The 26,120-nt window shown below is 33.5% G+C and overlaps 3 protein-coding genes across 3 annotated transcripts; 2 read left to right on the top strand and 1 right to left on the bottom strand.

Moving 5' to 3' along the window:
• The first annotated feature begins 1,700 nt into the window (after positions 1–1,700).
• Positions 1,701–5,848, top strand: LOC132276015 (thiol protease aleurain-like). Its single transcript, XM_059777256.1, has 8 exons — positions 1,701–1,946; positions 2,043–2,164; positions 3,192–3,307; positions 3,854–3,927; positions 4,029–4,293; positions 4,764–4,895; positions 5,221–5,356; positions 5,567–5,848. The coding sequence occupies exons 1-8, from the start codon at positions 1,762–1,764 to the stop codon at positions 5,617–5,619; spliced, it is 1,083 nt and encodes a 360-aa protein (XP_059633239.1). The 5' UTR covers positions 1,701–1,761; the 3' UTR covers positions 5,620–5,848.
• Positions 5,849–13,846: 7,998 nt separating this feature from the next.
• On the top strand, positions 13,847–16,714 carry LOC132276014 (protein OXIDATIVE STRESS 3 LIKE 1-like). The gene is made up of 2 exons (XM_059777254.1): positions 13,847–14,431; positions 16,030–16,714. The coding sequence occupies exons 1-2, from the start codon at positions 14,085–14,087 to the stop codon at positions 16,523–16,525; spliced, it is 843 nt and encodes a 280-aa protein (XP_059633237.1). The 5' UTR covers positions 13,847–14,084; the 3' UTR covers positions 16,526–16,714.
• A 496-nt stretch (positions 16,715–17,210) lies between these two features.
• On the bottom strand, positions 17,211–20,492 carry LOC132276013 (putative pentatricopeptide repeat-containing protein At3g11460, mitochondrial). Its single transcript, XM_059777253.1, has one exon. The coding sequence runs from the start codon at positions 19,702–19,704 to the stop codon at positions 17,911–17,913; it is 1,794 nt and encodes a 597-aa protein (XP_059633236.1). The 5' UTR covers positions 19,705–20,492; the 3' UTR covers positions 17,211–17,910.
• Positions 20,493–26,120: the final 5,628 nt, after the last annotated feature.

The raw sequence follows: 26,120 nt of genomic DNA, 5'->3' as shown, positions 1-26,120 counted from the left end.
TAAATTTTACGTAATTCACTGGTTGTAAAATTGATCGACAGTCTTGAAAAATTATTGACTTAAGTCATAAAATTTAGGGACTCTTGGTACTGATAATATGATATCTCCGTTGGAAGTAAATATTAGGTGGACTAGCCAATCAATAGAAATATACCACTTAAATAAAAGTAGTCTCACCAATTAAAAAAAGATAAAACTATATATAGGTAGACTTAATAGCTTTAAATAACAAAGTAGTCTAATTTTAAAGTTGATTTTTCAATTTGATTGAATTAAACAAAATAATTACAAATACATCAACAATAATTATTAAACTCCAAAACACCCTCCAAACTATTATTCTAAAATATCAAAATATCCTTAGAGTTATATAATTTAAAAGTACCAAAAATCAATAAATAACTATGGAATCTTGACGTAGATCCTGTGTTTGGAAGGAGCGTGACTGAAGAAAATCAAATCCATTACAACAAGCATGACAAACTATTAAAGAGTATTTTATAAATCCAAAATTATTTTAATATTTTCTCCCTATGTATATGTACTATTTACATGTTTATACATATAATTTTTAATCTCCATTTATTGGTAGAATAATATTTTCTTGTTCTAAAGCAAGAAAGACGCTTTAACAACAATCAAGTAAAGAAAGAAACCTAGATCGAGAGGGGATAGAGAGAGATGATGAAGATAGAGAGGGACACAAGAAGAAGAATATAGAGGGAATGGAATGCAATTTAATTGAACAGCGAGAAAAACGTCATTTTGGAAAGAAAAAAAAAATGGTAAGAGCGATGATGTGTCCATGCCAAGTAAGAATCGGACCAAAACCGGCTCCAAAATATTAGACCAAGTATCATTATTATTATATAATTAGAAGGATATTTTAGTATTTTTGAATAAGAGTTTGAAGGGTATTTTGAACCTTAACAATAATTGTTAATGTATTTGTAATTATTTTGTTTAATTTAATCAAATTGAAAAGTGAAGTTTAAAATTAGACTATTTTGTTATTTAAGGCCACTAAATTTACCGATATGTAGTTTTCTTAAAAAAAAATGTTAAGAACAAAATATACTGTATATTTTCATTAGGTCGCATATTCAATTACGTATGTGTATGTCTAGAATGTCCAAAATAGGGAAAAAAACTAAAAAAAAAAAAAAAAAAAACCTCGGTCAGATAGTATTTATCTAAATATTAGAAAATGTCAAAACTCCAATATTGGATATTATCTAAATATATTATCTATATTATCCAATAAATGCTTATCATTTTTGTTAGTTATAGGGATCATCCTATCGTTTACCCAATAAATTTGTGGTTAGTATTTGAAACTCACAAGCAAGTAAAATCCTACGTCATCCTATGCGTCATTCATGCAATTATTTACTTTGCGTACGTCAAACTAACCAAACACAAATTGTCTCATATTGGCTTAGCCCATCTCCAAATGAATCATGTCCACTGGTTTACCAATCCGGGTAGGACCCACCGTGGTATGTACAGACGGTCCAGATTCAACCACACCATTAGGTTGATTGGGGACACAAATTGAAAAGTCCCCAAATAACTAAAAATCAAAAATCAAAAATCAAAAATCAAAAGAATCTTTGCGACAGCTTGAATAACGCTTAAATAGCATCCACTATTATCCAATAAAAACCCGATACGAGCACTCCATCTTCTTTTATTAGTTATCATCAGTCCAAAAATTTTGGAGAGAGAGAGAGAGAGAGAGAGAGAGAGAGAGAATCAGAGATGGGTCGCTTCTCCGTGGTTTCGCTGCTCCTAGTCCTTGTGATCGGCTGTGCACATGCAACCTTCGATGAGGAGAACCCCATCAAATTGGTTGTATCAGACGGTCTTGGTGAGTTGGAGACCTCCGTTCTCCAAATCGTCGGTCAAACCCGCCACGCCCTCTCCTTTGCCCGCTTCGCTCACAGGTTTCATTTGCTTCCTCCCTCCCAAGCTCGTACAGATTCATATATGTATATACATTTATGTATTCATATATTCACTTATTTGTAATTGTTTTTCAGGTATGAGAAGAAGTATGAGACGGCGGAGGAGATCAAACTCCGATTCTCGATCTTCTCGGAAAACTTGAAAATGATTAGATCGCATAACAAGAAGGGCCTTTCTTACACTCTTGCTGTTAATAGTAAGCCTATTTCCATTTCCTTTTTTATTTCTATTGCTATATATACACAGACATATACATACAGTAGTACTGTGTAGTATATGATAGGAAAGCTGTTTTTAATCAATTTATGGTTTGCTTCAGCTTTTTTTTAGTTAAAGTTATGTGCTTTGACCTATTTCAGCTTCATACCTTGGCAGGGTAGGATATATATGGTACTATCTATCTGATGCTATAAAATTTTGAACAATTAACAATAATAGCTACCGAAATTGTGTCTTGACCTAGTGGTGATTTTGGAACAAAAAGATAAGATTTGGACATTGAAATCCTAATCAAGTACTTAATTGGGGGAGTGAAAGAATGAAATTGTGAAGGATTGGATTAATACACGATGGTGGTAAATCCTTTGACTCCACAATTCACATACATCGATAGTTCATTTTAATTGGTTTTTTTTTTTTTTCCAAAATAAGTGGTTCCATCAATTTGACTTTAGAACTTCTTTTTGAAGTTAAATTTTTTTTGACAACCATGAATGGACTGTTTAAACCAGAGTCGTTATGTGCATCAGCAAATTCAGATCATTCTTATTGAATTTAAACCCAACCACCAACTGCTATTGTTATTGTTGAGATGTTGTTGCGTTGCTATTGTGTTTATAGTATACTTTTTTCTCCACTTGATGGTTGAGTGAGCTCAATCCATAAAACTTCGTTGATAAATGCTATTAGCTCAGTGATAAAGTACACCTCCGATAATTGCGCTGTTGTGTTTGGGCTCTCAGGATTTCATTTTAATTTGTATTGAGGAATCATTTTCTGCTTTAGTAAGAATAAATATCATAAAAGGAAAAATAGGTCATTTGGTCTCCAAACTTCAGTTAACTTATTTGAGAATTATGTATACATAATATAGGACTTGTACAAATAGGTTTAACCCCACAATGAGATGAGATTAACACTATGTAACAAACCAATTATTATTTTAAGCTGTCTTCCACTGCTTCATTTGCTGATTAGTATTGTTATTATTATTATCTTTGCAGAATTTGCTGATTGGACATGGGAAGAGTTCAGTAAACACAGGTTGGGAGCTGCTCAAAACTGCTCTGCCACCTTGAAGGGCAACCACATGCTCACTGAATCTGTTCTTCCAGAAACGGTATGTTTCTAGTGACGAGTTCTTGAATTCTTAATTGCTGCGCTTGGTGTTTTCAATATGAACGTATCTTAAAATACATTGCATCTAATTTTACAACCAACACAATAATCCAGAAACAATTATCAGTTTTACACGCAAAACTTCTTGTTTGATTTGCAATCATTTCTAGTTCCCAAGTAAAAGTTTGTTTAAGTTCTTAGTAATAGTCTGCCGTAGTTTATGCAGGGCACACACATTATTTCACAGAGAGAATAACTTAGACTACTGAAATAACTTCACTTTCTCTGCGCAATGATGTGTGTACACCTTTGTCAATTGGAAACTCAGTCACCTTGACAAGGTACTTCTAATTATTTCTTCCACCATGTCCTCCATAGTGCTTTGAGAGGCCTGCTGTTAAAAGGATTAATGGATACAATATTAATAAGAAAATAAAAAAATTTAAAATTTGATATATCTATTGATGCAAATTAAATGAAGGGTCTTTTTACATGAACAATTTTGCAACAAGTATAATCTCATGTTTGTTTCTGTGCTCTATTATAGAAAGACTGGAGAGAAGTGGGCATTGTCAGCCCTGTCAAAGATCAAGGCCATTGCGGATCTTGCTGGACATTCAGGTTTGCTTGAGTTAAGATCAAAATATTCAATGTCTGGTGCATTGAAATCGCTCAATCATAACAGCTATCATGCTTCTAACCTAAATATTTCTGTTTTACAGCACCACTGGATCTCTGGAGGCAGCTTATGCACAGGCATTTGGGAAGGCAATCTCTCTATCCGAGCAGCAGCTTGTGGACTGTGCACAGCCTTTCAATAACTTTGGTTGCAATGGTGGATTGCCATCTCAAGCCTTTGAGTACATCAAATACAATGGCGGCCTTGACACCGAAGAAGCATATCCTTACACTGGAAAAGATGGAGTATGCAAATTCTCATCAGAAAATGTTGGTGTCCAGGTCTATGATTCTGTTAACATTACCCTGGTAAGATTTATGGACAAATCTTTTTTGACTTTACGAAATAATAAATTTATACGTTTACAGGTGTTTATATCAATTAATCGAACATTTCTGTTGAATTTGAGCTGGAAGACAGAGACTGAGAGGGATTAAGTTAGCTACCATAGGATAGCCTTGCTTTTTCTGAAATATTGTCATGGAACTAAATGGACCCAACTACAGACTAATGTGTGGTTGTGGTCTAATCCTTCTACACCTCCAGTATCCTGTGTGAGCCAGTATTTACTCATTCCCAAACTTATCTAATTTGATAACATTCACTATATCCGACTCGTTCTTAGGTTATCTTAATTTGCTACCTTGACCAAATGGTGGATGAGTGCAGGTTTAATTAGATTTAGATAATAGGAATCAATGGGATGCTATGCCTTCAAATTGTATGCACAAGGTGAGAGCTTCTTTGTGGTTTGCTAACTTTCAAACATCAATTGCAGGGTGCTGAAGCTGAACTAAAGCATGCAGTAGGAACTGTTCGGCCAGTGAGTGTGGCATTTCAGGTGGTGAAAAGTTTTCGATTTTACAAGGAAGGAGTTTTCACAAGTGACACATGTGGCAGCACTCCCATGGTGAGTTCTTACTCTCTCTCTCTTTTTATAACTTGAGGAAAGCAGGATTTTCTTTTTAAACTTTGTCAGATTACTATGTTTACCAAATCATAAATTTTAAGGGTCAAGAATTCAATACCAGAGTCATAAAATCTCACACCAAGGATGTGTGTATGAAATTAGGTTGAAGCCAAACCTCGTCATCTTCCAACTGTTTTTATTTCCTGTGTGATCTTATTTGTTTTATGTCAAAGTATGCATATTAAGCTTTGTTGATGTGCATGCATGTTGTTTGGGGATTTATGATGCCAAAGTTGTTCTAAAATTCACCAACTTTATTTGGCAGGATGTGAACCATGCTGTTGTTGCAGTTGGGTATGGAGTTGAAAATGGTGTCCCATATTGGCTCATTAAGAACTCATGGGGAGCAGAATGGGGTGAGAATGGCTACTTTAAAATGGAGATGTGGAAGAACATGTGCGGTAAGTTTCCTGCTTCCTGTTTAAACCAATTCTCATGCTTGGATGGTCCAAGCCTGTTTTTTTTAATCCCTTTTTTCCCCTGGTTTCTAGTAGTAGAATTTTTTTTTTTTTATAGGTTATGAATGCCACCGCCACGGTGACATTTGAATTTTTTATTTAATTGAAAGCATCCATTAAAAATTTTGAACTAATCTTAATACTTGGATGCAGGTATTGCAACTTGTGCATCGTACCCCATTGTGTATCAGCATAAATGTTTGTGAAGAATTGGTCGCCTTTTTCTCTGAAAGATTGAAGTTCCATCTTCTGCAGTATGGATGTCCTCTATAAGGAGTAGAATTATGTTGTACTGATAATACTTCAGGCCTTGTGTACAAAATAAGATCCAAAACAATTGTTGCTATTAATGCCTTAATGGCGTGAATGTGGTGCGATCCAAAATGACCTCATGTAAATTTCCTTTATAAATGGTCCGTCATAGCTTTTAATTAATGAATGCTCTCTGTGAAATATATTGCTATTAAATATGGTATTTGTCTAATATTTTGTTTATAGTTTTTGCTTCACTGCATTAAATTTACCTGCATGAAGAAGGATGGATGGACCTTGTAGGACGCCAAGACTAAAGTAAAATTGAGTTCGAACTTCGAACACGCGCACACAGTGACACACACGACACACACACACAAATTCTTGAGTCTGTCCTGACTACACCACAACTTTCTTTTCAAATTTTTAGCCTCCTCATCCACTTAGGGCAATTCTTTAACCACAAGCTTTACCCCAGTTAGATTGGTTCAAATAGCTTGGATTGGTCCATCTTCTTCGGAACACGGCAAACAGACCGAATTCGAGTTACAAAACTCAACAAACATATGTTAGGTGCAAGCTTGTTGATAATTTACACACCAACATATTGGCAAAGAAAATGTATATGAACAAATGCTACTAAAATTTAAAAATGTTATTTTCGAAAGTTTAATTGTTAGACTAACCAAACTTACTCATACCCTTTAGATTATATACAAAAGCAGTTCAAATTATAAAGAGCCTGAATAAAAAAGGGCATTATTGGAAGTCTAACTAATCACAACAATAGAATAGAAACAATTCGAGTTCATTATTATTATTATTAGCCAAAAAATAAAATAAAAATGCAGTTCAAATTGTAAAGAACTTGAATGAAAAGATGTCATAAACTAGATTTCTATTTGAAGTCTATTAATCTCTATTTTAGAGTTAAATTTCTCAAAAATAATTAAATTGAAGATTGGATTTAATTTAATAAGATGGGTTGTATAAGAAGATTTTATTAAATGCCATCATGCATTATAAATTTAGTGGGGATTCTTTTGGTCCGTTTTATTAAATGCCATCATGCATTATAAATTTAGTGGGGATTGTTTAGGTCCGTTTTATTAAATGCCATCATGCATTATAAATTTAGTAGGGATTCTTTAGGTCCATTTAGATGGAATGATCTGGAAAGAAAATATAATGGGAAGCCTGTTTGGATAATTTTTTTAGTGGAGAGGAAAAAAAATAAAATTTGGAGAGATAGCTATCTCTCCAAATCGCTTGTACAATTTGGAGAGAAATGATAATGGACTAAGTAATATTTTTATAATTCTAAAATCACCTTCAATAATTAAAACAATAAAATTATTATACCACCCATGTCCTATCTTAGTACTTATAACAATCCGTCTAGGGCTTCATGTTTCTATTAAGTTGTGATACAACAAACAGGTTTCCAGAGTGTGCCCTCTTCTCATATTCTTCAAAAATCTGGCAGTTGCTCCAACAAGGTATGATTGATCTCATACTTCTTTCTTCGTTTCATCTCCCTCTATAATAATAAAATAAAAATAAATAGAAGCAAATTATTCTTACTAATTAAGAATAAGAGGAGAACATAGAAAGAAGAAATTCCAAACCCTGAAGTGTTAAAAACATTAGAAATAAAAAGTTTTATCCATGTGTATATATGCATGATTTCAAAATAACACAAACTCTAAAATTGTCAGGATTTCTAATTTCCATTTTATTGTTATAGAGGGAGATGAAACGAAGAAAGAAGTATGATGAAAAGTTGAAAATAAATGAAGAACAAAGGTAGTAGTTATTTTGAATAAATATAAAAAGATACGATAGTAATTTAATTTTTATCATTTCTTTTCTTCTCTTCTTTATGTTATAATATTATTATTATTATTATTATTTTTTCTTTCATGATTTATCCAAACATAAATAGAGGTTCTTACAATTAATTTGTTATTTATTTATTATTATTATTATTATTTTAACTAATGTTATCATTTTTTTTTTCCTCTCATATTTATTCAAATGAAGCCTTAGTGAAATTTTAATTAAAGAAATTTGACTTGTAGTCCTACAGAATAAAACATAAAATTGAAATATTTTGGGCGCGAATGTTGCAATATATGTAAGATGTGATACTAAAAAAAATAAAATAAATAAAGATAGTAAAAAGGATAGAACAAAATAAGTATAATACCTACTGTTTACTATTCACTTTAAAAAACGAAAAACTAGCAACAAGTGAGACATTAAAAAGGGTATCAATCAATTTTTTGCTAGGAAAATCAACAAATTTAATTTGTCTTCTTTAAATGCCTAATACCTATGGAGTATACCCAAACTTATAGGTGTTTGTGTGCCTGTGTACCCAGGTGTACAATAGGAAGTCTTATTTCTCTCTATTGCAAAGGGATAGAGAAACCTATTATAAATATTTTAATAAAAATACAATTAAATCATATTAATGAAGATTTAATATAAATATTATTATAGTAATTAAATTATATTTATAACGAATATTATTTCAATAATAAATTCGATCATTATAACACGCGGATACATTTTTATTCTCTATTTACTATATATATATATATATATACAAAGCATCCACAATATCTCGAAAGTATTGTTATTTCTTTATTCATCAATGCATTGTTCATTATGTATAAATAAATTATTTTATTTTCCTTTGTAGTTTTATTTATTTATTTATAAATAAATACAATTTCCGCAGCAAAATTGAGAGCGTTGGTCAGAACAACATAGAGAAAGGAAAAAAAAAAAAAGATAAGAGATCGAAAGGAAGAAAGAAAGAGAGAGAAAGGGGATTTCGACTAGAGAGAGAAAGAAAGAGAGAGAAGAAGAAGAAATATGAGATATAGCCATGGTATAAAGAGAAGAAGAAGAAGAAAAGGGAGGAAAACCTGAGAAAAAAATCAAAGTATACACCAAAAAGGTAGGTTTCCCTCAACACAATCGGTTTTAATTTGAAAATTTTCTTAAATTGTTTTCTTACATGCGAACTATTTTTTGGAAGTGGTCAGTTTTTTTTCTTGTCAAATGTATACATGAGCTGCAAATTTGTTTCTTTTTAAAGATAGATTTTGAGAATCTCAGAACACATGTCTTTTGGAATTAGAATGAGGCCTAATGGTTTAAAATGAATGTTACACACACACACACACACACACACATATATATTGACAGTGAATGCATTGAGTTATTAGGAATAGGGTTGCGGTAGGGTAATTTTTTTCAAGAAACAAGTAGGGTACAAAGTAAAAGACCCGAAACTCACGTGGTAGACTCTTATTTGGGTATTTGAGGGTTAGGATCGGGCCGGTGCGCAAGTTTGGTCGGTGGGTGCCTCTCGGAGGACCACCATTGGTTGATAAATGCATTCTTCCTGTTAATAACAAAAAAGATTGAAATTATATATTCATGTTGTAATTGGAAATGGAAATTATGGATTTGTTTTATTAAATGTTGTGGCCTAATGAGAATGATGTTTAACATATCCATTTTGAATAGTGTTAATTGACATACATACTTGATTTATGAATGGATTTTGAATAATGTATTCTTCCATGAACCCAATTGTTATGTCTACTTGTAGACCTGTTAATGTCTTTCTTATTTACATCTGTTGAAAAGAAAAGCTGTTTACTTACCCTCAAAGAAAATTAATTGTTTTTCAGTGAGACAAATTTGTAATACTGGTGAATTTTAGAGTCAAAACTTGATAATCGAGTTGTAATTTTGTTTATCTTGAGTCTGGATCTTATAGAACGGAAGCGTAAGTGTCTCTTATCGTTGAATCCGTTGAGAACGTCATTTAGAATAATTAAGTGAGCAAGGAATACTTGTATCTTTAAAGTTGCGCATGAAAGCTTAGGTTAGAAATAACATTCAACAAAATCCAACCGGTTACATTTCATTTTAGAACTGGTTACACTTCTTGCACAAAATCAGCTCTCGAGAGGAGTAGAACCGATTGCATTTTCAAGTAGAATAGGTAGCACTTTGAAGTAGAACCAGTTGCATTGGCCTAAATGCAACCTTTTTGTTTCCCGTTACCCAAACTTGTAGGATAGTCCTTGCACAATTTATTTATTTATTATTATTTTTTTTACCACAAGGACTCTACTATATATATAACATCTTTCGCAAACCCTAGGGGTGTGTGTGCAGAGAGATTGATTGCTTCAATCAGAAAAATAAGGGTTTTCATCTTTTACTCATCATTGAAACTTTTTGAGAAATTTTTTAGAGATATTTGATTGTATATTTTCGAGAGCACACGCTTAAATATGAGAGTGATTAGGGTGATGTTCTTCTATTGAGCAATATAGAATCTTCAAAGTCTACATTAGATTGTAAGTTGATCAGAACAACTGATTTTCTACAAATTAACATTCACAAAATTCAGATTTGAAGGAAAATGAGGTTTTGATCACACTTTGAGGGGATCAAGATATTCGTGAAATGTTGGTTAATCTATGAATGACCTTTCTATAGAGATGAAGAGTAAGCCTAAAATCGAGTACTGTTGAATAGGGAAGTTGTAAAGCTAGGGACAGTCCGCGATTGGTTTTTGGTAGAGCGAAATGGTGTGAGCCTAAGCTTGAGTCAAAGTCCATTATATATTGTTTCAACAATAGTGGATCGTTTCGCTTAGGACTGCAAAATTCTCGAAATTTTTCCGAGACGATTGGTTGATTTCACCAACTAGGATTTCCTTGCTAAAATCTAGTGACACCTTTGAAAATCTACTTTACTTGCTTTAATCATGATCAATGTGTTTCTCCCTAATATCTTACAAATTTATTTATTTAAACGAGGACATTGAACTAAAATAGTTTTCGAGTGAGGCATTTGTGGTTAACTCAAATTTTCACACAAAAAGAAAAAAAGAAAAAAAAGAAAAGGGGTGGTAAAAGAGGGGCATTATTGAAATTCCAACTATCATAACAACGGAAAAGAAACAACCCAAGTTCATTGTCATTATTATTTATTTATTTTTAGCCCAAAAGAATTATATGATATCCTATGAAATAAATGCAAATCAGCATATTTGAAAAAAAGAAAAAAGAAAAAGAAGAAAGAAAGCATTTAGTAGGTTTTCCTTTAAGAGAACATTTATGGCCTTTTTTTTAAAGCTATCGTAAATATATTTCTAGAATATGAATTAAATTAAAGAAGGGAACGGATCCTCTCCAAGGAAAGTTTTCTCTAAACATCTACAGGTAGTAATCCTACGACTATTAATGTACCACATCAACAACTTATTTCACTACTGAATACACTAAAACACGACACTTTCTTACCATTCTGAAACTTTCTTTTTCTATTCATAAATTCTAGGAAATTAGTATTGCCCAAATTTGATATTTCTATATAAACCCTTAAAATAACTTTCTTACCGTTCTTAAACTTTCTTTTTCGATTTTTTCTACCATCAACAATCTTTGATTGTTACAATTGAAGATTTGCAAGATTGATCAAATTTGGAAGATTTGCAAGATTAATCAAACATATATTTTTATTCACAAATTCTAAAAAAAAATAGTATTGCTCAAATTTGAGATTTTCACATAAACCCTTAAAATAATTTTCTTACCCTGAAACTTTCTTTTTCAATTTTCTCTATCATCAACAATCTTTGATTGAAGATTTGCAAGATTAATCAAACTTATATTTCTATTCACAAATTTTAGAAAAATTAATATTGTCCAAATTTGAGATTTTACATAAATCATTAAAATAATTTCAATTTCCAAAGATCCATGTTATATGAGATTGATAGAATGATTGACTGGTTTTGAGAGAAGAATTCAATTGTAGGAAGGAAGCTGATCCCTAATAGGAAAGTTGGTTGGAAAAGCGTAAGGTTTGATGTGCTTTAATCCAAACGTATTCAGCAGTGAAATAAGTTATTGATGTGGCGTTTTAGTAACCGCATGATTAATACCTGTAGATGTTTGGAGAGAACTTTTCTCAGAGAGGATCCGTTCCCATTAAAAAAACATTAATTTAGTTGCCTTAAATTGAACGGTAGGATTTAAAGTTAAAAATAACATCGTGTGGTTGAAATTCAACAAAGCCTTCACAATCCACTATATATTCCATGAGAAATTATTAAGTAATCCACAAGAAAGATTTTGATTTCACTTAGAAAAAGTACTAGAGATTTGCAAGATTAATCAAACTTATATTTCTATTCACAAATTCTAGAAAAATTAATATTGTCCAAATTTGAGATTTTACATAAATCATTAAAATAATTTCAATTTCCAAAGATCCATGTTATATGAGATTGATAGAATGATTGACTGGTTTTGAGAGAAGAATTCAATTGTAGGAAGGAAGCTGATCCCTAATAGGAAAGTTGGTTGGAAAAGCGTAAGGTTTGATGTGCTTTAATCCAAACGTATTCAGCAGTGAAATAAGTTATTGATGTGGCGTTTTAGTAGCCGCATGATTAATACCTGTAGATGTTTGGAGAGAACTTTTCTCAGAGAGGATCCGTTCCCATTAAAAAAACATTAATTTAGTTGCCTTAAATTGAACGGTATGATTTAAAGTTAAAAATAACATCGTGTGGTTGAAATTCAACAAAGCCTTCACAATCCACTATATATTCCATGAGAAATTATTAAGTAATCCACAAGAAAGATTTTGATTTCACTTAGAAAAAGTACTAGAGATGAACTTTGACAAATTAGCCGTCTACCAGAAAATGGTTGGATGTAAAATGTTTTCCATTCATTAAAGATATATAATATAGTCTGATCACAACAGTATCTTATATATATGTGTGTGTGTGTGTGTGTGTGTGTGTGTGTGTGTGTGTGTGTGTGTGGGGTTCTATGAGATTGTTTTGTTTCTTCCCGTGAGTTGAACTTTAAGGGTCATTTTCTTCTTACACATTATCCAGATCGGAGGGAGAGAGTGTGTGTTTATTAGGGCTTATTAGCTATTAATTTAAATAATTTATTTTATAATTAAGTTGGAAAAGTAATTCAATTTATATATATGTGTAGTGGTACAATTTTGGATATATATATATAAAACAATAGCTTTAATAACTTTACCATTCTATATAAAAGTTTTTAACGATATACTAGATCTCGTTTATCACACGAAAGTCTTTAAATTAATAAAAAAACTTATTGAATTAGAATCTCAACAATTTTTATATTATTAGAAAATGTTCAAATTGCAAATTTGAACACTTATATTGACCTAGCACTCTCATACATGTTAGATGGAGAATTTAACACACTCACTCAATTTTAAACATCTCGATTCAATAGTTAAGTACTTCCTTGATAAATATTCTCAAGAAAATAGAATTACAATTTATTAAATTTCTTTTAAATAAGTAATTTTAGTGGTGAAAATGTATTTACTTGTAACAACTGCTGTGATATGAAAAAAATATATATTTAAAATTTAAGAATTCATTTGGTTAGATAAAAACAGCACAAAAAGAAAAATAAAATCTCTCCCTAATATATTACAAATTTATTTATTTAGATTCTTATATTACCTTTATGTTTTTAAAATGATAATATTTATTTTTATTTAATAAAAAATAAAGCAATTTAAACCACTATACATTTTTTATATTCTTTTTTTTCTTTCTTTTCTTCACTCAGGTTTTGACTGTTAATTTTCATTTGACCAAACGAACCTAACGTAGAATTTGAAGATTTAGATAGATTCCGAATTTGTGTACCTAGTCCCTTGTCGGATTTAAGAGGAGGGGGCGTGACGCATCCTTATAGACCAAACCGGCGACGTTTCAGGAATGCAAAGTCCAACACGGCTCAGCTCAATCTGAGCCGTAACGGACACGAGAATCGATGATCACTCGAAAGGGGACAATCACGATTTACAAACATAGGAGACAGACCAACCATTTCATAATTATCTACAGAGGATCTTGGGTCCCACATACTCATCTCCACACGCGCTTTTATCCCCTATCACTATCTCACCAGATCTCGACACGTGGCGACCTTCTCCTCACATCCCTATCTTCTTACAATCATATCACCTTTTAATAAAACAATATAGTCTCACTCACCGTCAGATCATCATCAACCGGTTAAGGTTTCATAGGCGAATCGTCAAATAAACCGAAATATCTTGACTGTGAAAATAGCAATTCTCCCGATGGATAGATAGATAATCTTGTTTATTTTCCAACTGGCAATAATTTAAGCGTGTCTGGATGAGGATAAGGGTTTATTTTCCTCAATTTATTCGCACTCTCTCTCTCCTCTCCTCTTTCTCTCTCTATATCGTTTCTGTAATTCTATATACATATATATGCACAAACCGATGATTGTATAATTCTGTTTGTCTCTGCTTGTGTGCTTTGATTTGTATTTTTGTAACGATGTCGATCGCTCTCGAGAGTAATCCTGGTAACCGGATCGAGCGGTCAGGGTTCGTCCATGGAATGACCTTTGCGCCGATCTATGATTCGCCCGAGGCTCGCAGGCAGGTGAACGGGATTTTGGCCGGTGATCGGCTGTTACCGGTTGGTACTACGACGGCCAAGAACAAAGTAAAGGAGCTCAAGGAGGAGCTTGAAACATCCAGCTCGTCGTCGATCGGGAGGAATAGTGATTCGTCCGGTGGGGAGCCGGACGGCGATGGTGACTCTGGCGAGGGTGAGGTTCAGAGCTCGTATAAAGGATCGTTGGACACTATGGAGTCGTTGGAGGAAGTTTTGCCGATCAAGTACGTCGCTTTCGTTAGGGTTTGTTTCCGCTATGAAGCACAATAATTGTTTATTTATATCACTAATTTTTATCATTTCGGTGTGCTTTGGATCTTATTTTGACAATTCATTTCGTTGAATAGAAGTCCGATCGATTTTAGGGTTTAGTCTTATCTGAACCAAAGATCAATATATCGTTTTATTTGATCGTGTCTGTTTTTAGAAGCTCATTTATTTCTTACTTATGAATTTAGATTTACTTGTTTTTGAAATTTTGGGACGAAAATGTTTTTAGAAGCTCATTTATTTCTTACTTATGAATTTAGATTTACTTGTTTTTGAAATTTTGGGACGAAAATAACCAGTTCTTAAGAAATCAAATACTTGAGTATGAATTTAATTTTTGTTTGTGATTTGTATGTTCTCGTCCTCAAATACTGCTTAAAACTTCTATTGTAGATGTACATGAGCTGTTAGACTACTAATTGCCCCAATAGATTAAGCTGCTAAGGAATGAACCCAACAATGAATTAACACAAATATCTGTAAGACTCGGATGATTGTTAAGAAAGAAACATGAAAAGAAAGACAATGAATTCTAAATTATTAGCTCCGATAGGCTTTCTTTCTAGCGTTGAAAATTCAAATGTGGTGTTGTAATTATTCACCCCAAGAGGCTGCTGGATGTCTCCATTTTCCAACATTTAATATAACTTTTAAGTGCTCCACTTTTTCTTTTGATGGCAAAAATATTCTACTTGCTCAAGTGTGGGGTTGTGTGGTGGCTTGTTGCTGGCCTCCCTTTGACATACGGGGCATACACCTTTGTATAATATATATATATATATATATATATATCCAAATTTAGATATGTTTTCATCAGAAAATTTGATTGAGACATTAAATTTCTAGGACTGATCTGACTCTATTTGTTTGAATTTCTTTTGTCAATAATTGGGAAATGACTCCAAAATTAGGATAAACATGGTGACGGGAGGCAACTAGGATGTGTTAATAAGAAGCCCTAGGACTGATTAGGGACTGTTTTTAACTTTTTGCTTTTTGGAATTGGTTGTCACGTAGTGTAAAGGAACTAGATATTATGAAGCTTCTAAAGTCTAGAATTAGCATTTTCGGTGATTAATTGATTAATATAGGAGACACTTTCATTCCTGTCGAACAATTGTTTTCCCAATACCTTAGTGGCATGATAATGCTGGAGAGAAACTGTAACTATGTTTTCTAACCCCCTTAATGAAAGCGCAAGTTTTGAGAAAAATAAAAAGGAAAGGATCAATGCCTTGTGTGGGTTCACTGTAGGCATTCCGCATCTCTGTTAATTGTATCTTCTTTAATTTTATGTTCAGCAGTGTTTGTGTATATGCATGTGACTGTGTGTGTGTTTTAAAGATTTCAAGGAAGAATTCTGTTGATGGAAGTTGTTGAGTCACCTTTGCACAACCACCACATCATTGAGGAAAATATCCTCCATAATGTAGAATTATGTCCAATTAAGATATGGTTGGATGACACATGATGATGTATTGTGTCTGTAACACTAATGTTTTGTTTTATATCCTGCATGTGTTTATAATGTGTTCAATTGGACTCATTTCAGGAGGGGCATATCCAAGTTTTACTGCGGCAAGTCGAAATCTTTTACAAGTCTGGCAGATGCCTCCACATGTTCTTCCATCAAAGACATTGCGAAGTTGGAAAATGCCTATACTAGGAAACGGAAGAACTTACTTGCTCACAACATTTTCTTTGACAAGAATCACAATTCTCCTTTGAGAAGTGGGATGTCTAAGAGAGCTGCCAACTCCAATAGAAGTACATCGAATCTGGCAAATATGGGCAGCTTTGAATGCAATAATAAAAGTGAACACTCCAACTCAAACTCATCATCACCTACACTCAGTCTTCCTCCTCTGTATCCACACGGTAGAAGACCGCCTAACAATGAATCACCGTCATCACCACCTCCACGGAATTTCTCGTCATGGCGTTCTTTTTCTCTGTCGGATCTGCAGTGTGCCGCAGCGGCTGCTGCATCCCCCAGCATCACTGGCTTAGTGGTTAGTAAAGGGGACAAGGAGAGCGAACTGCATTGACATCTAATTCTCAGTTGCTCTTTGTTGTTTATGAAATCTAAAACTAGAAAGACTTTTCATGGTTCAAGTGTTTGTAAGCGGTTCTGGTTTGATCTTGTGGTTCTGCCCCATTGTACTTGTTACCAACATAAAGGCAGTGATAGAAATTAACTTCTTGTTTTAGCAATAGAGATTTTCTTGTTCTACCTACTTTTGCTTCCCATAACGACTACCTTCAAGACCTCATTTTCTAAGAGCAAAAATTGTGATATGTTCCATTATTTGATTCTAACTTGTCACGGCTCCTTCAAGTTGCCACCAATCTCAATCTCTGCAAGTATCATCTGTGGTCTGCAACGCGTAGTAGCTATTACTACGTAACATCATAATAAGCCATTGCACAAATGGACAAAACCTATCTTGTTTTTAGACTAAACTAGCATTAGTTTTCTAATTTAATTAAATCCATGGTTATTAAAATGGCAGCTTCCATACGGTTGAAAATGAAGCTGTTTGATCAAGGGAAATGCTTGCGCGAGGGGGATAATTCTAGGCCTTGCTTATCCCGGAAATTTTGTCCCACCGTGAGCAGAGTATCTCATTGTCTTGATTCAACTGGCTTTGTGGCAAACAAGGTGAGATGACCTTGATGCACGTCAGATCCTTGAACAAAATAAAAAAAATTAAATTAAATAAAGTACTTGGAAGAACATTTATTAATTCAATTAATTATTTCTCACAATCTGGGGACACAAGGACAAGAAAACCCCAAGATATCGAAACAATGAAGAGACTTCATAATCAGATATGAATGATGGGGTGCGGACAAAATGTTGCCGATTAAGCAGTTCTTCAGGGTGTGAACAATTTGTTGAATTTCAAACTACTTCACAGAGGTAGCTAAGAAGTGTTAAAAGGATGTTGTCTTTGGTAAGTTGTAAAACTTCTACCAATATGAAAACATTCAATTCGAAACTACAAGGGACAAACTTCATCCTTACAAGGATGAACTTACATGAAACTTCCAGCTGCTCAACAACCTGAAAATGGTAACAACATTGCTGCCTTAATTTTAGCATTTTATGTCCTCACATACTCCCATTGCATCATCAAAAAAGTGATTCACGTCCCTCCACCAACAACTCCAATCTAGAATACATGTCAACCGACTCAGCTAGCTTGATCCAGTATTGTCTATGTCACCAATCACGGCTTGCAAAAACAGCAATCCAACTTGAGTATTCCAGAGTATGCAGTCCAGAGTATGCAGGCAATGGCTAACATTATTTCAACATTATGTTCACCCAATCAAATAATATTTGCCCTTAAAGTACAAGGCAAGCTTGCCCTTGCATGATTTGGAGTCACAACACTAGAGATGAATATGATTCAGTTGGATGCGCAAGTCAAGAATGGCAGGATCTTGAACCTGACATAAACGTATGAAACCTTTGATTTACCTCAACCAAACTATGGCCAGGGATCCTTTTCAACTCTCTTTCCTCCATAGACATTTTCAATCTTGCTACATCTTCCCACCTACCAGCTTCAGCATAGATATTTGCCATAAGAACATGGAAAGTGATAGTTTGAGGGTGTAATTGGTACAATCGTTCAGCCACAAGCTCTGCCAGCTCGACATTACTGTGAATTCTGCAAGCACCAAGCAAAGCTCCCAAAACATCCACGTCTGGCTCAGTTGGCATATTCTCAATAAACTCATAAGCTTCCACCAATCGGCCAGCTCGACCAAGAAGATCAACCATACAAGCAAATTGCTCTACACCAGGCACAAGTGAGTAGTCTTTTGTCATGCTCTCAAAATGTTTCCTTCCTTCTTCTACGAGACCTGAATGCCTACAAGCTGTCAAAACAGCAGTGAAGGTGAAGCTATTTGGTCTAATTCCTTCTTTTTTCATCTCTGAGAAAAGCTTCAGAGCATCCTCTCCATGCCCGTGAGAAGCACAAGCCCCTATAATTGAAGTCCAGGACACAATGCTTCTATGAGGCAGCCTATCAAAAACATCCATGGCCAAGTCTATGTTTCCACACTTTGCATACATATCAATTAGTGCATTTGTGATTGAAACGTTGGCTTCAAAACCTTTGCCTCTTACAAGTTTATGTACCCATTTTCCAGCGTTGAGTGCTCCTAAACTAGCACAAGCAGATATAACACTAACCATTGTGATATAATCAAATTCTACCTTTTCATTTTGCATCGTACGGAAGAGTTTAATTGCACTTCCACAAATATTATTTTGCTCATAAGTGGCAATCATTGCATTCCATGAGACCAGGTTCCGGACCAGCATTTGATCAAACAAAAATCTCGCTATATCAACATTCCCACACTTGCCATACAAGGCAATCAAAGTATTAACCAACGAAATATCCGAATCCACTCCCAATTTAACCCCATAACCATGAATCAACTTTCCTAACTTCAGAAACCCCAAACCTGCGCAGGCAGGAAGAATGCTTACAAGCGTAACTGCATTGGGTTGAGTCCCTGAAGCCACCATCTCTCGAAAAACACCCAACCCGTTCTCAAAAAATCCACTTTGCACATACCCAGCAATCATTGCAGTCCAAGAAACAATATTCCTCACAACCATCTCACTGAATACCAGTTCAGAATTCTCAGTCACTCCGCTCTGCGCGTACATTGTAACCAAAGAAGTTTGTACAAACACATCCAAGTCAAACCCATTCTTAATTATATTACAATGCACTTCCTTCCCTTCTCGTAAAGCCGAGAGCACTGCACAAGACCGAACCACAGAAGGGAAGGTATAGTGATCGGGTAAGATTCCAGTCTGATGCATGTTCCTGTAAAGAATTATGGCTTCTTGACAAGGACCCAAATAAGCATAACCACGAATCAAGGTGTTCCAAAGGAACACATCTCTGTGGTGCATTACGTCGAACAGTTGACGGGCATAGTCCATGGTGGTGCCTAGGCAGCATGCTAAGGCGACGAGTTTTGTTGATAAGAAGAGGTTAGTGGGGGACCCATTAGTGAGTATCATGAGAGCATGGATTCGTTTAAGGTCATACAGAGAGGAACATGAATTTAAAAGAGAGTTGAAAGGGAGGGAATGGTAGTTGTTATTCTGATTAGTACGGACACAGTGAAATGGAGCATACAAATTGTGTTCAAGTTTTTTCATAACACTACGGACAGAGCGAGACAGCATGAATTGGACATCAATGATACACCAAACAAACTACGAAATCACAAAAACTTTTAGAGAAATGTAATTATCTTTCCCTTATCAAAGTTATGTCGAATTTCATCAAGGAACACTCTTTTAACATATTAATGTCTGATAAGAGTATCAGCCTGCTGACGGATTCTGAAATAATAATAACACAAAAAGACACTCACCCAAGAAGTGCGTGACACAGTTTCATAGGAGCAAACAGCACCACCAGGCAGTGACGACGGATCAGAAAATTTGGTAAGGGGCGGCTTTTTAATTTGTGGGTATATATGATGGATTTATTTTTGTAATTTTAATAGGATTTTTTTCATAAATTTAAAAAAAATTAAAGTATAAAATGAAAAAAAAAAAAAATCAAGGAGGCAAATTATAATTCTAGTGGGGTATCTTCATAAATTATTCAAATTTGAAATATAAAATGCTAAAAAAAAGAATTCAGTAGGAGCGAATTATAATTTTAGGGAAATATTTTCATAAATTTTTAAAAAATTAAGTTATAAAATAAAAATATTAAAAAGTCAGGGGGGATGCTGGGTCCGTCGGTGCCTCCAGGCCTTTCTTCTTGTTGAAAGAGTGGCGGGACAATATAAATGTGAAAGGTGTCCCACCGATTCAAATGGGAATAAATTGATGAGGAATGCTAAGTAAGGTGATTATTTTTTTCTTTCTCTCCTCATTTGATCCATATGTATATAAACTATAAATATATATATAAAAAACTACGGACCTTTCCTTTTTTTTTTTTTTTTTTTCAATTGTCTTTTAATTTATATATATATATCACTTACTATTATCTACTTTTAGTAACTAAATCATCTTTATATAAGTTATATAGGGACTCAATTCTTACCTCTCAATAAAAAAGAAAAGAATATATTGTTAGCTATATATATATATATAAACACCATATGAATAAAACTTCCTTTATATTGATTTTATTTATAAAAAAAGAAGGGTACATAGTTTTGTGTTAAAAATAATAATTTAATATCCTATTAAAAATAGAAAACATGTTACAACTTTGATGATCAATGAGAATAGTCACGTACAACAAAAATGGAAGTTTTGTCAATATATATATATATATATATATATATATATATATATAGGTTACGTGTATATTTTTAGTGTTTTATATAAATAAGAAACATACCATTAATAAACACATTAATTACAAATTCTATAAACCATGGAAAGAGCAACTGTTAAATAACCGTTGCCTTAGCGACTGTCCTCAACATTGTTGTAAAATAATATGGGTTTATGTTAGCTCTCTATTCAATAATTTTCTTAAGTTTTTGATCAAAACACGGCAAATAAAAAATTATTAAATGGTCAATAAAAACAATAATTAGACTTTATAAATGTTAGAAATGTCTTAAATGTTAGAGGCGCCCACATCCGAAAAAAATTCTCTCCATTTACTCTTCCACTAGAGGAGGAGTCAACATCTAACAAAGGTGATTAACCCACATTTCTAACATAACTTTGTCATCGATAAGTAAGCAAAGTAAGTAAGATAAGTAAAAAATTTACTAATCTACACTTTATTTTACTATATATACGAATACTGATTTATACGGTTAAATTTTATACCATATATTATACTACTAAAAAAAATACCATTTAACTTTACCTTTTTATTTAAATTAAAATGCCTTTTTTACTTTTCTCTTATATATCGGAATTCTGTTTGTATATCGTTTATTTTTCTATCGTACCTAATAATGTAAATGCACAAGAACAAATTTCGGGTTGCCTCCAAATAATATAAAATACGTTCTAAAATTTAGTTTTACAGATTTTTTACAAATCTAATAACACAGACTTCAAATTCTTTGGATAACCAAAGTCACCATCGGATTGTCTCTAAATAAGATAATAGTTGTTTTCTCATTTTGAAAAAAATTACAAAAAATTAAAAATCATAATCTCTCCCTTACAATTGCCAAATGGCCAGAATCTTTTTTTTCGAAATAAGTCTGATTTTGTTTCTTTATAGAGAGAATTCATTAATCACAAAATATCACTTTATGTAATGTGTTCTAGATTTGTTTTACGTTTGGTCTGGTTTTGCTTATTTCAGACTTAATTTTAATGAGGGAAGTTTTCATTTTGTTTAGATGCAAAACTGACTTGTTGCAGGGAATGTTTCATTTTTTTTCTTTTGGAGAAAGTTTAATTTTCAACTCTTCTGTCACTTATTTTGTCAAGTGGACCCATAAAGTGAAAAATAAAGAGGGTTGTGTATGTTTTATATGCAAATTGTGTGTATAAATTGTGGGAATCCATAAAGTGAAAATTAAACTGATTAAATATTGCAATATATGTTTTATATGTATAAATTGATAGTTTGGTAAATACAAATTTAATACAAGTATCAAGTCAGTTTTTTTATTCCTCATTGGACCAATCTAGTGCGAGAGTGAATGGAACAAATAAAAATGAAAAAAGAAATGAGTATATATAGTATTTTTTTTTTGGGACTCACCACAGTCGTTGGTTAAATAAAATTAAATTGAAGAAGAAAGGTAAGAACCAAATCCCAAGAAGCCCGAATTAAATTTTTATATTAAAAATTATAGAAAATTTGCTTCCTTTATTTATTTATTATTATTATTTTTTGTGTGGATAATCCTAAGTACCCGAAATTTCACCTCCATTAATTTCGAAGATTGAGGAAGGACACCTCTTCACTTTAAATCGTGTATGTCACCGAATATGAAAACGGAGACGTAGTTTCAAGTTATTATAAACTCCTAATAAAAATTAAATCCCAAACTCTACTAGTAAGTATCAAAACCCATGTAATTTTACCACCAGAATTTTGTTTCCCTTATTCTTGCATACCCATTAATGGTTATCACATCAGAGGTGTAAAAAAAAAAAGAGGATTAATTTTTTCGAGGAAGTGGAACAAACACAACTCACAATTATATTCCCGTCGGTTGAATCCCCCGGGGTTGGTCTGCTAAGGAAACGATGGAAACATAAAAATGCAAAAAAGTCAAAGCCCGGTGTTTGTTTGCTTACATGTGGGCATCCTTTTCTCACAAACTTTTTATGTCAATCACCAACATCCTTGGTACGGTTTGGTGAGTGATTAGGATGCCCAAAATTATTTAATTACACCAAAAGTGTCGACGATTAGATTCAACAACCATCCCTTTCATGAGAGTGTTTGTGTTCTGATACAAGATACAGAGTACGACTTGATATGAAATACGAATACGATACGGACATGACGATATAACAAATTGACACCTATATAAATACAAATACGATATGATACGGGACATGGGTACGATATGACACGACGATAGAGCAAATTTTAAAAGAATAAAACACGGACATGGTAATGATACGGTAATAAAATAATAATATATATATTTTATTATATATAAAATTTTAATTTCTCTTAATTTTTAATTTACATTAATAAGCATGACCCATTTAAATTAAGTTCAATTCAAATTTTATTAAAATTCAAACAATAAATATGTAGTATATCTTTATATTCAATACTAGAATAGTTTTAACTTTGTAGCCAAACACATTGAAAAGGAGATGAGAGATAAGATATAAGATTACAATCCTATCTCCTCGGTCTTTCCATCTTTGATTGACCATATTCTCTCTTCTCAAGATGAAATTCCTCTTTTCCACTGACAGAGGAAGAAAAAGGCGATCAAGCCTTTGGTTGAGATCTTTTCGCACCGAGACGAGAGAGACCCTAGCAGAATCGAAAATCTTGGCCAGACGCCATCTCCTCCGTCTCTTAACTCTCTATCTTCCTTCTCCTCCCTCCGTCTTTTGATTTATTTTTAAAGAATATGCAAACAAATTTTCACTCAAACAATTAAAAGAGATTTCTTCTTTCATTCTGTCTTTGATTGATCCACACCAATCAGAGTATGATCATGAGGTTCTTCATCATCTCTTTGTTGATTTCCTCTCTCTCTTTCAGTTTCTCTCTCATCCCCTCCATTTTTTTATTTAGAGTTGTTTTTGGTTAACTGCGGTGTTTTCCGGTGTCCTTCAACGTGTCCCGGCTATATCTTATGGCGTGTCTGACTTGAAAAAATGAATAAAAAAATAGGACATCAGTAGAAGGGTGTCGGACACGTGTCCGAGGTTGGGATACGCGTGTCTGAAACTGGTATGTCACCCCTATCACGCGTGTCGGTGTAGCACCGACACGGCTATTATAGCGCGGCGTACCAGTGTCGGACACGACTTGTGTCATAGGCTCGGATACGTGTCTGACACTCCCAAATCGTATCCTATATTTTTTTAATTAATCGAACATGGTTGGACACCGATTGGGCACTCTAGAAGAGCCGCCGGACACCGATTGGACACGCCTGAAGAGAAACCAGCCAAACGAAACGATTGGGGAGAAGATCAGAATTGATCATTGACCTTGGTATCATATATATATATATATATATAACTAAATGGATAATTTACACAAACCTCCTTTATGGTTTGTCATAATTATAGGGACACCCTCCTATTTCGAAAATTACTCGAAATTACTCGGATTACTCGGATCTCCGTTAATTTTGAAAATATCTTACAATGACCTCCCTTATGTGTGACGGGCCATTAAATATGGGCCTGTCAAAATTGCTAAACTACCCCCAACTTTCAATGATAAATGACTTAAATACCCCAGAGTGTGTGTGTATATATATATATGAATGAAATTGATGTTGACCGGAAATCAGACAGAAAAATGGAGAAGTGATGATCCAACCGACTGAAGCCTTGGACTGCAACAAATCATTTTTCACTGAAGCCCCTTCTTTGCTGTCAAGCGTGGGAATCAGCCTTGAATGATCAATCTTTTTCTTACTCAACGGAGGGAAAGGTGAGAGCTCTCCATAGAAACCCAGAATCACCGATGCTGGAAGATCCCGCCGGCAACCTCAATCCACTCTCGCCGCCGGAAACGACTCAAGAGAGGAGTAACAACGAATTGACAGCCTGTGAATTAGCTACCCCGCCGCTGAGGTGTTACTGGAGCTTCGAAGCCAACAAAGTCGATTCATCAAATTGAAACTGATGGTGTTGACAATTATCTGGATTCAACAGCCTCGGTTCATCCGATAATTTGCGGACGGATCAGCGATAAGTCCCAAGTTATATATATATATATATATAATATACATGCCTGTTATAAGGCCTTTGTGATCTTTGATAATACCAATCTTCACAACTCCAGGGTGCACTGCATAGATAATTACTCTTGCATTTCTTGCCTATAGTTACAATATTACAATAATTAAACACTTCTCATTCACTCACTATTAATTAATATATTATTTCTAATTTCATCATATGCCAAAATTTGGTGCCCTACTTGGTTCTGTTTTTCATCAGAGTCCTCTGAAAGTTAAAAACAGTCGGAAATTTTATTTGGTTGACAAATTTGCATTTTTTTTTTTTTTTTTTTTGAGTTGAATGAGAAATATATAAAGAGAGAAAATTTCATAGGACAACAATTATTAAACTTTTTTATAATTTTGAATATTCTTAAAATGAAACCAAATCAAGTCTTAATATTTATTATGTGCATATATATATGACTAAATATGAACTTGGATTGAAAAGAAGAAAAAGGGAAATGCTCTCTTCCTTGAGTTGTCTTTGTTGGGAAACGTGTTAGTTTTAAAAACTTTTCGAGGGATTTAAATTCATAGATCTTGATTCATTACATAGAGACAAGTTTCATGCAAAAATAAAACATGATGTATCATTCAATTAAAAGATTGAATACTTACATCAAGGTTTGAGTAAACCTTAGATCTCTCCTCTAAAGTGAATGTTCTCACTTATTGTAGATCCCTTAGCAAGATGCATTCTCCTTGGATCTCCATCTTCTTGGTAATTGTTTTGCCTTTAGGAATCATTCATATGCCTCCATGAATGACCTTGGAAAACTAGGCTTGTGGGAGCCTCCATTAGATGAGAACATAAACCCTAATTTTCTAGAGAGAGAAAAGTTATTCCTTTTTTTCTTCTCATCAAAATCCCCCTAAAATATACATAGACCATGTATATTTATAGGCAACATAAAAGTAAACAAAAGGAAACAATTAATCCTTCTCAATCTCTAATTCACATGTCTCAAATCTAATATGATTCCAATATCAAGTTGGGCTATGAGTGAGAATCCATTGGGCCTATTATTTTATTGGCTACAATGAATTAATGATTGGCCCGGTCCATGGACCCAATTAAATTAATTCATAAATTAATTTCTACTCCACTAAAAGAAATTAATTGAACTCCAATTAAATAATAAATAACCTCTAAGTCAATGTTGCACTTTGACCCCTCTATGCATAATTAGTTATCGGATAAATAATGTCATCAATCCGACT

The sequence above is a fragment of the Cornus florida genome, unplaced genomic scaffold (assembly GCF_030987335.1).
Source record: "Cornus florida cultivar Cherokee Brave unplaced genomic scaffold, ASM3098733v1 CherokeeBrave_3.0.0_Hap2_Chr10, whole genome shotgun sequence".
Lineage (NCBI taxonomy): Eukaryota > Viridiplantae > Streptophyta > Magnoliopsida > Cornales > Cornaceae > Cornus > Cornus florida.
This window is presented reverse-complemented; position numbering and strand designations above follow the sequence as displayed.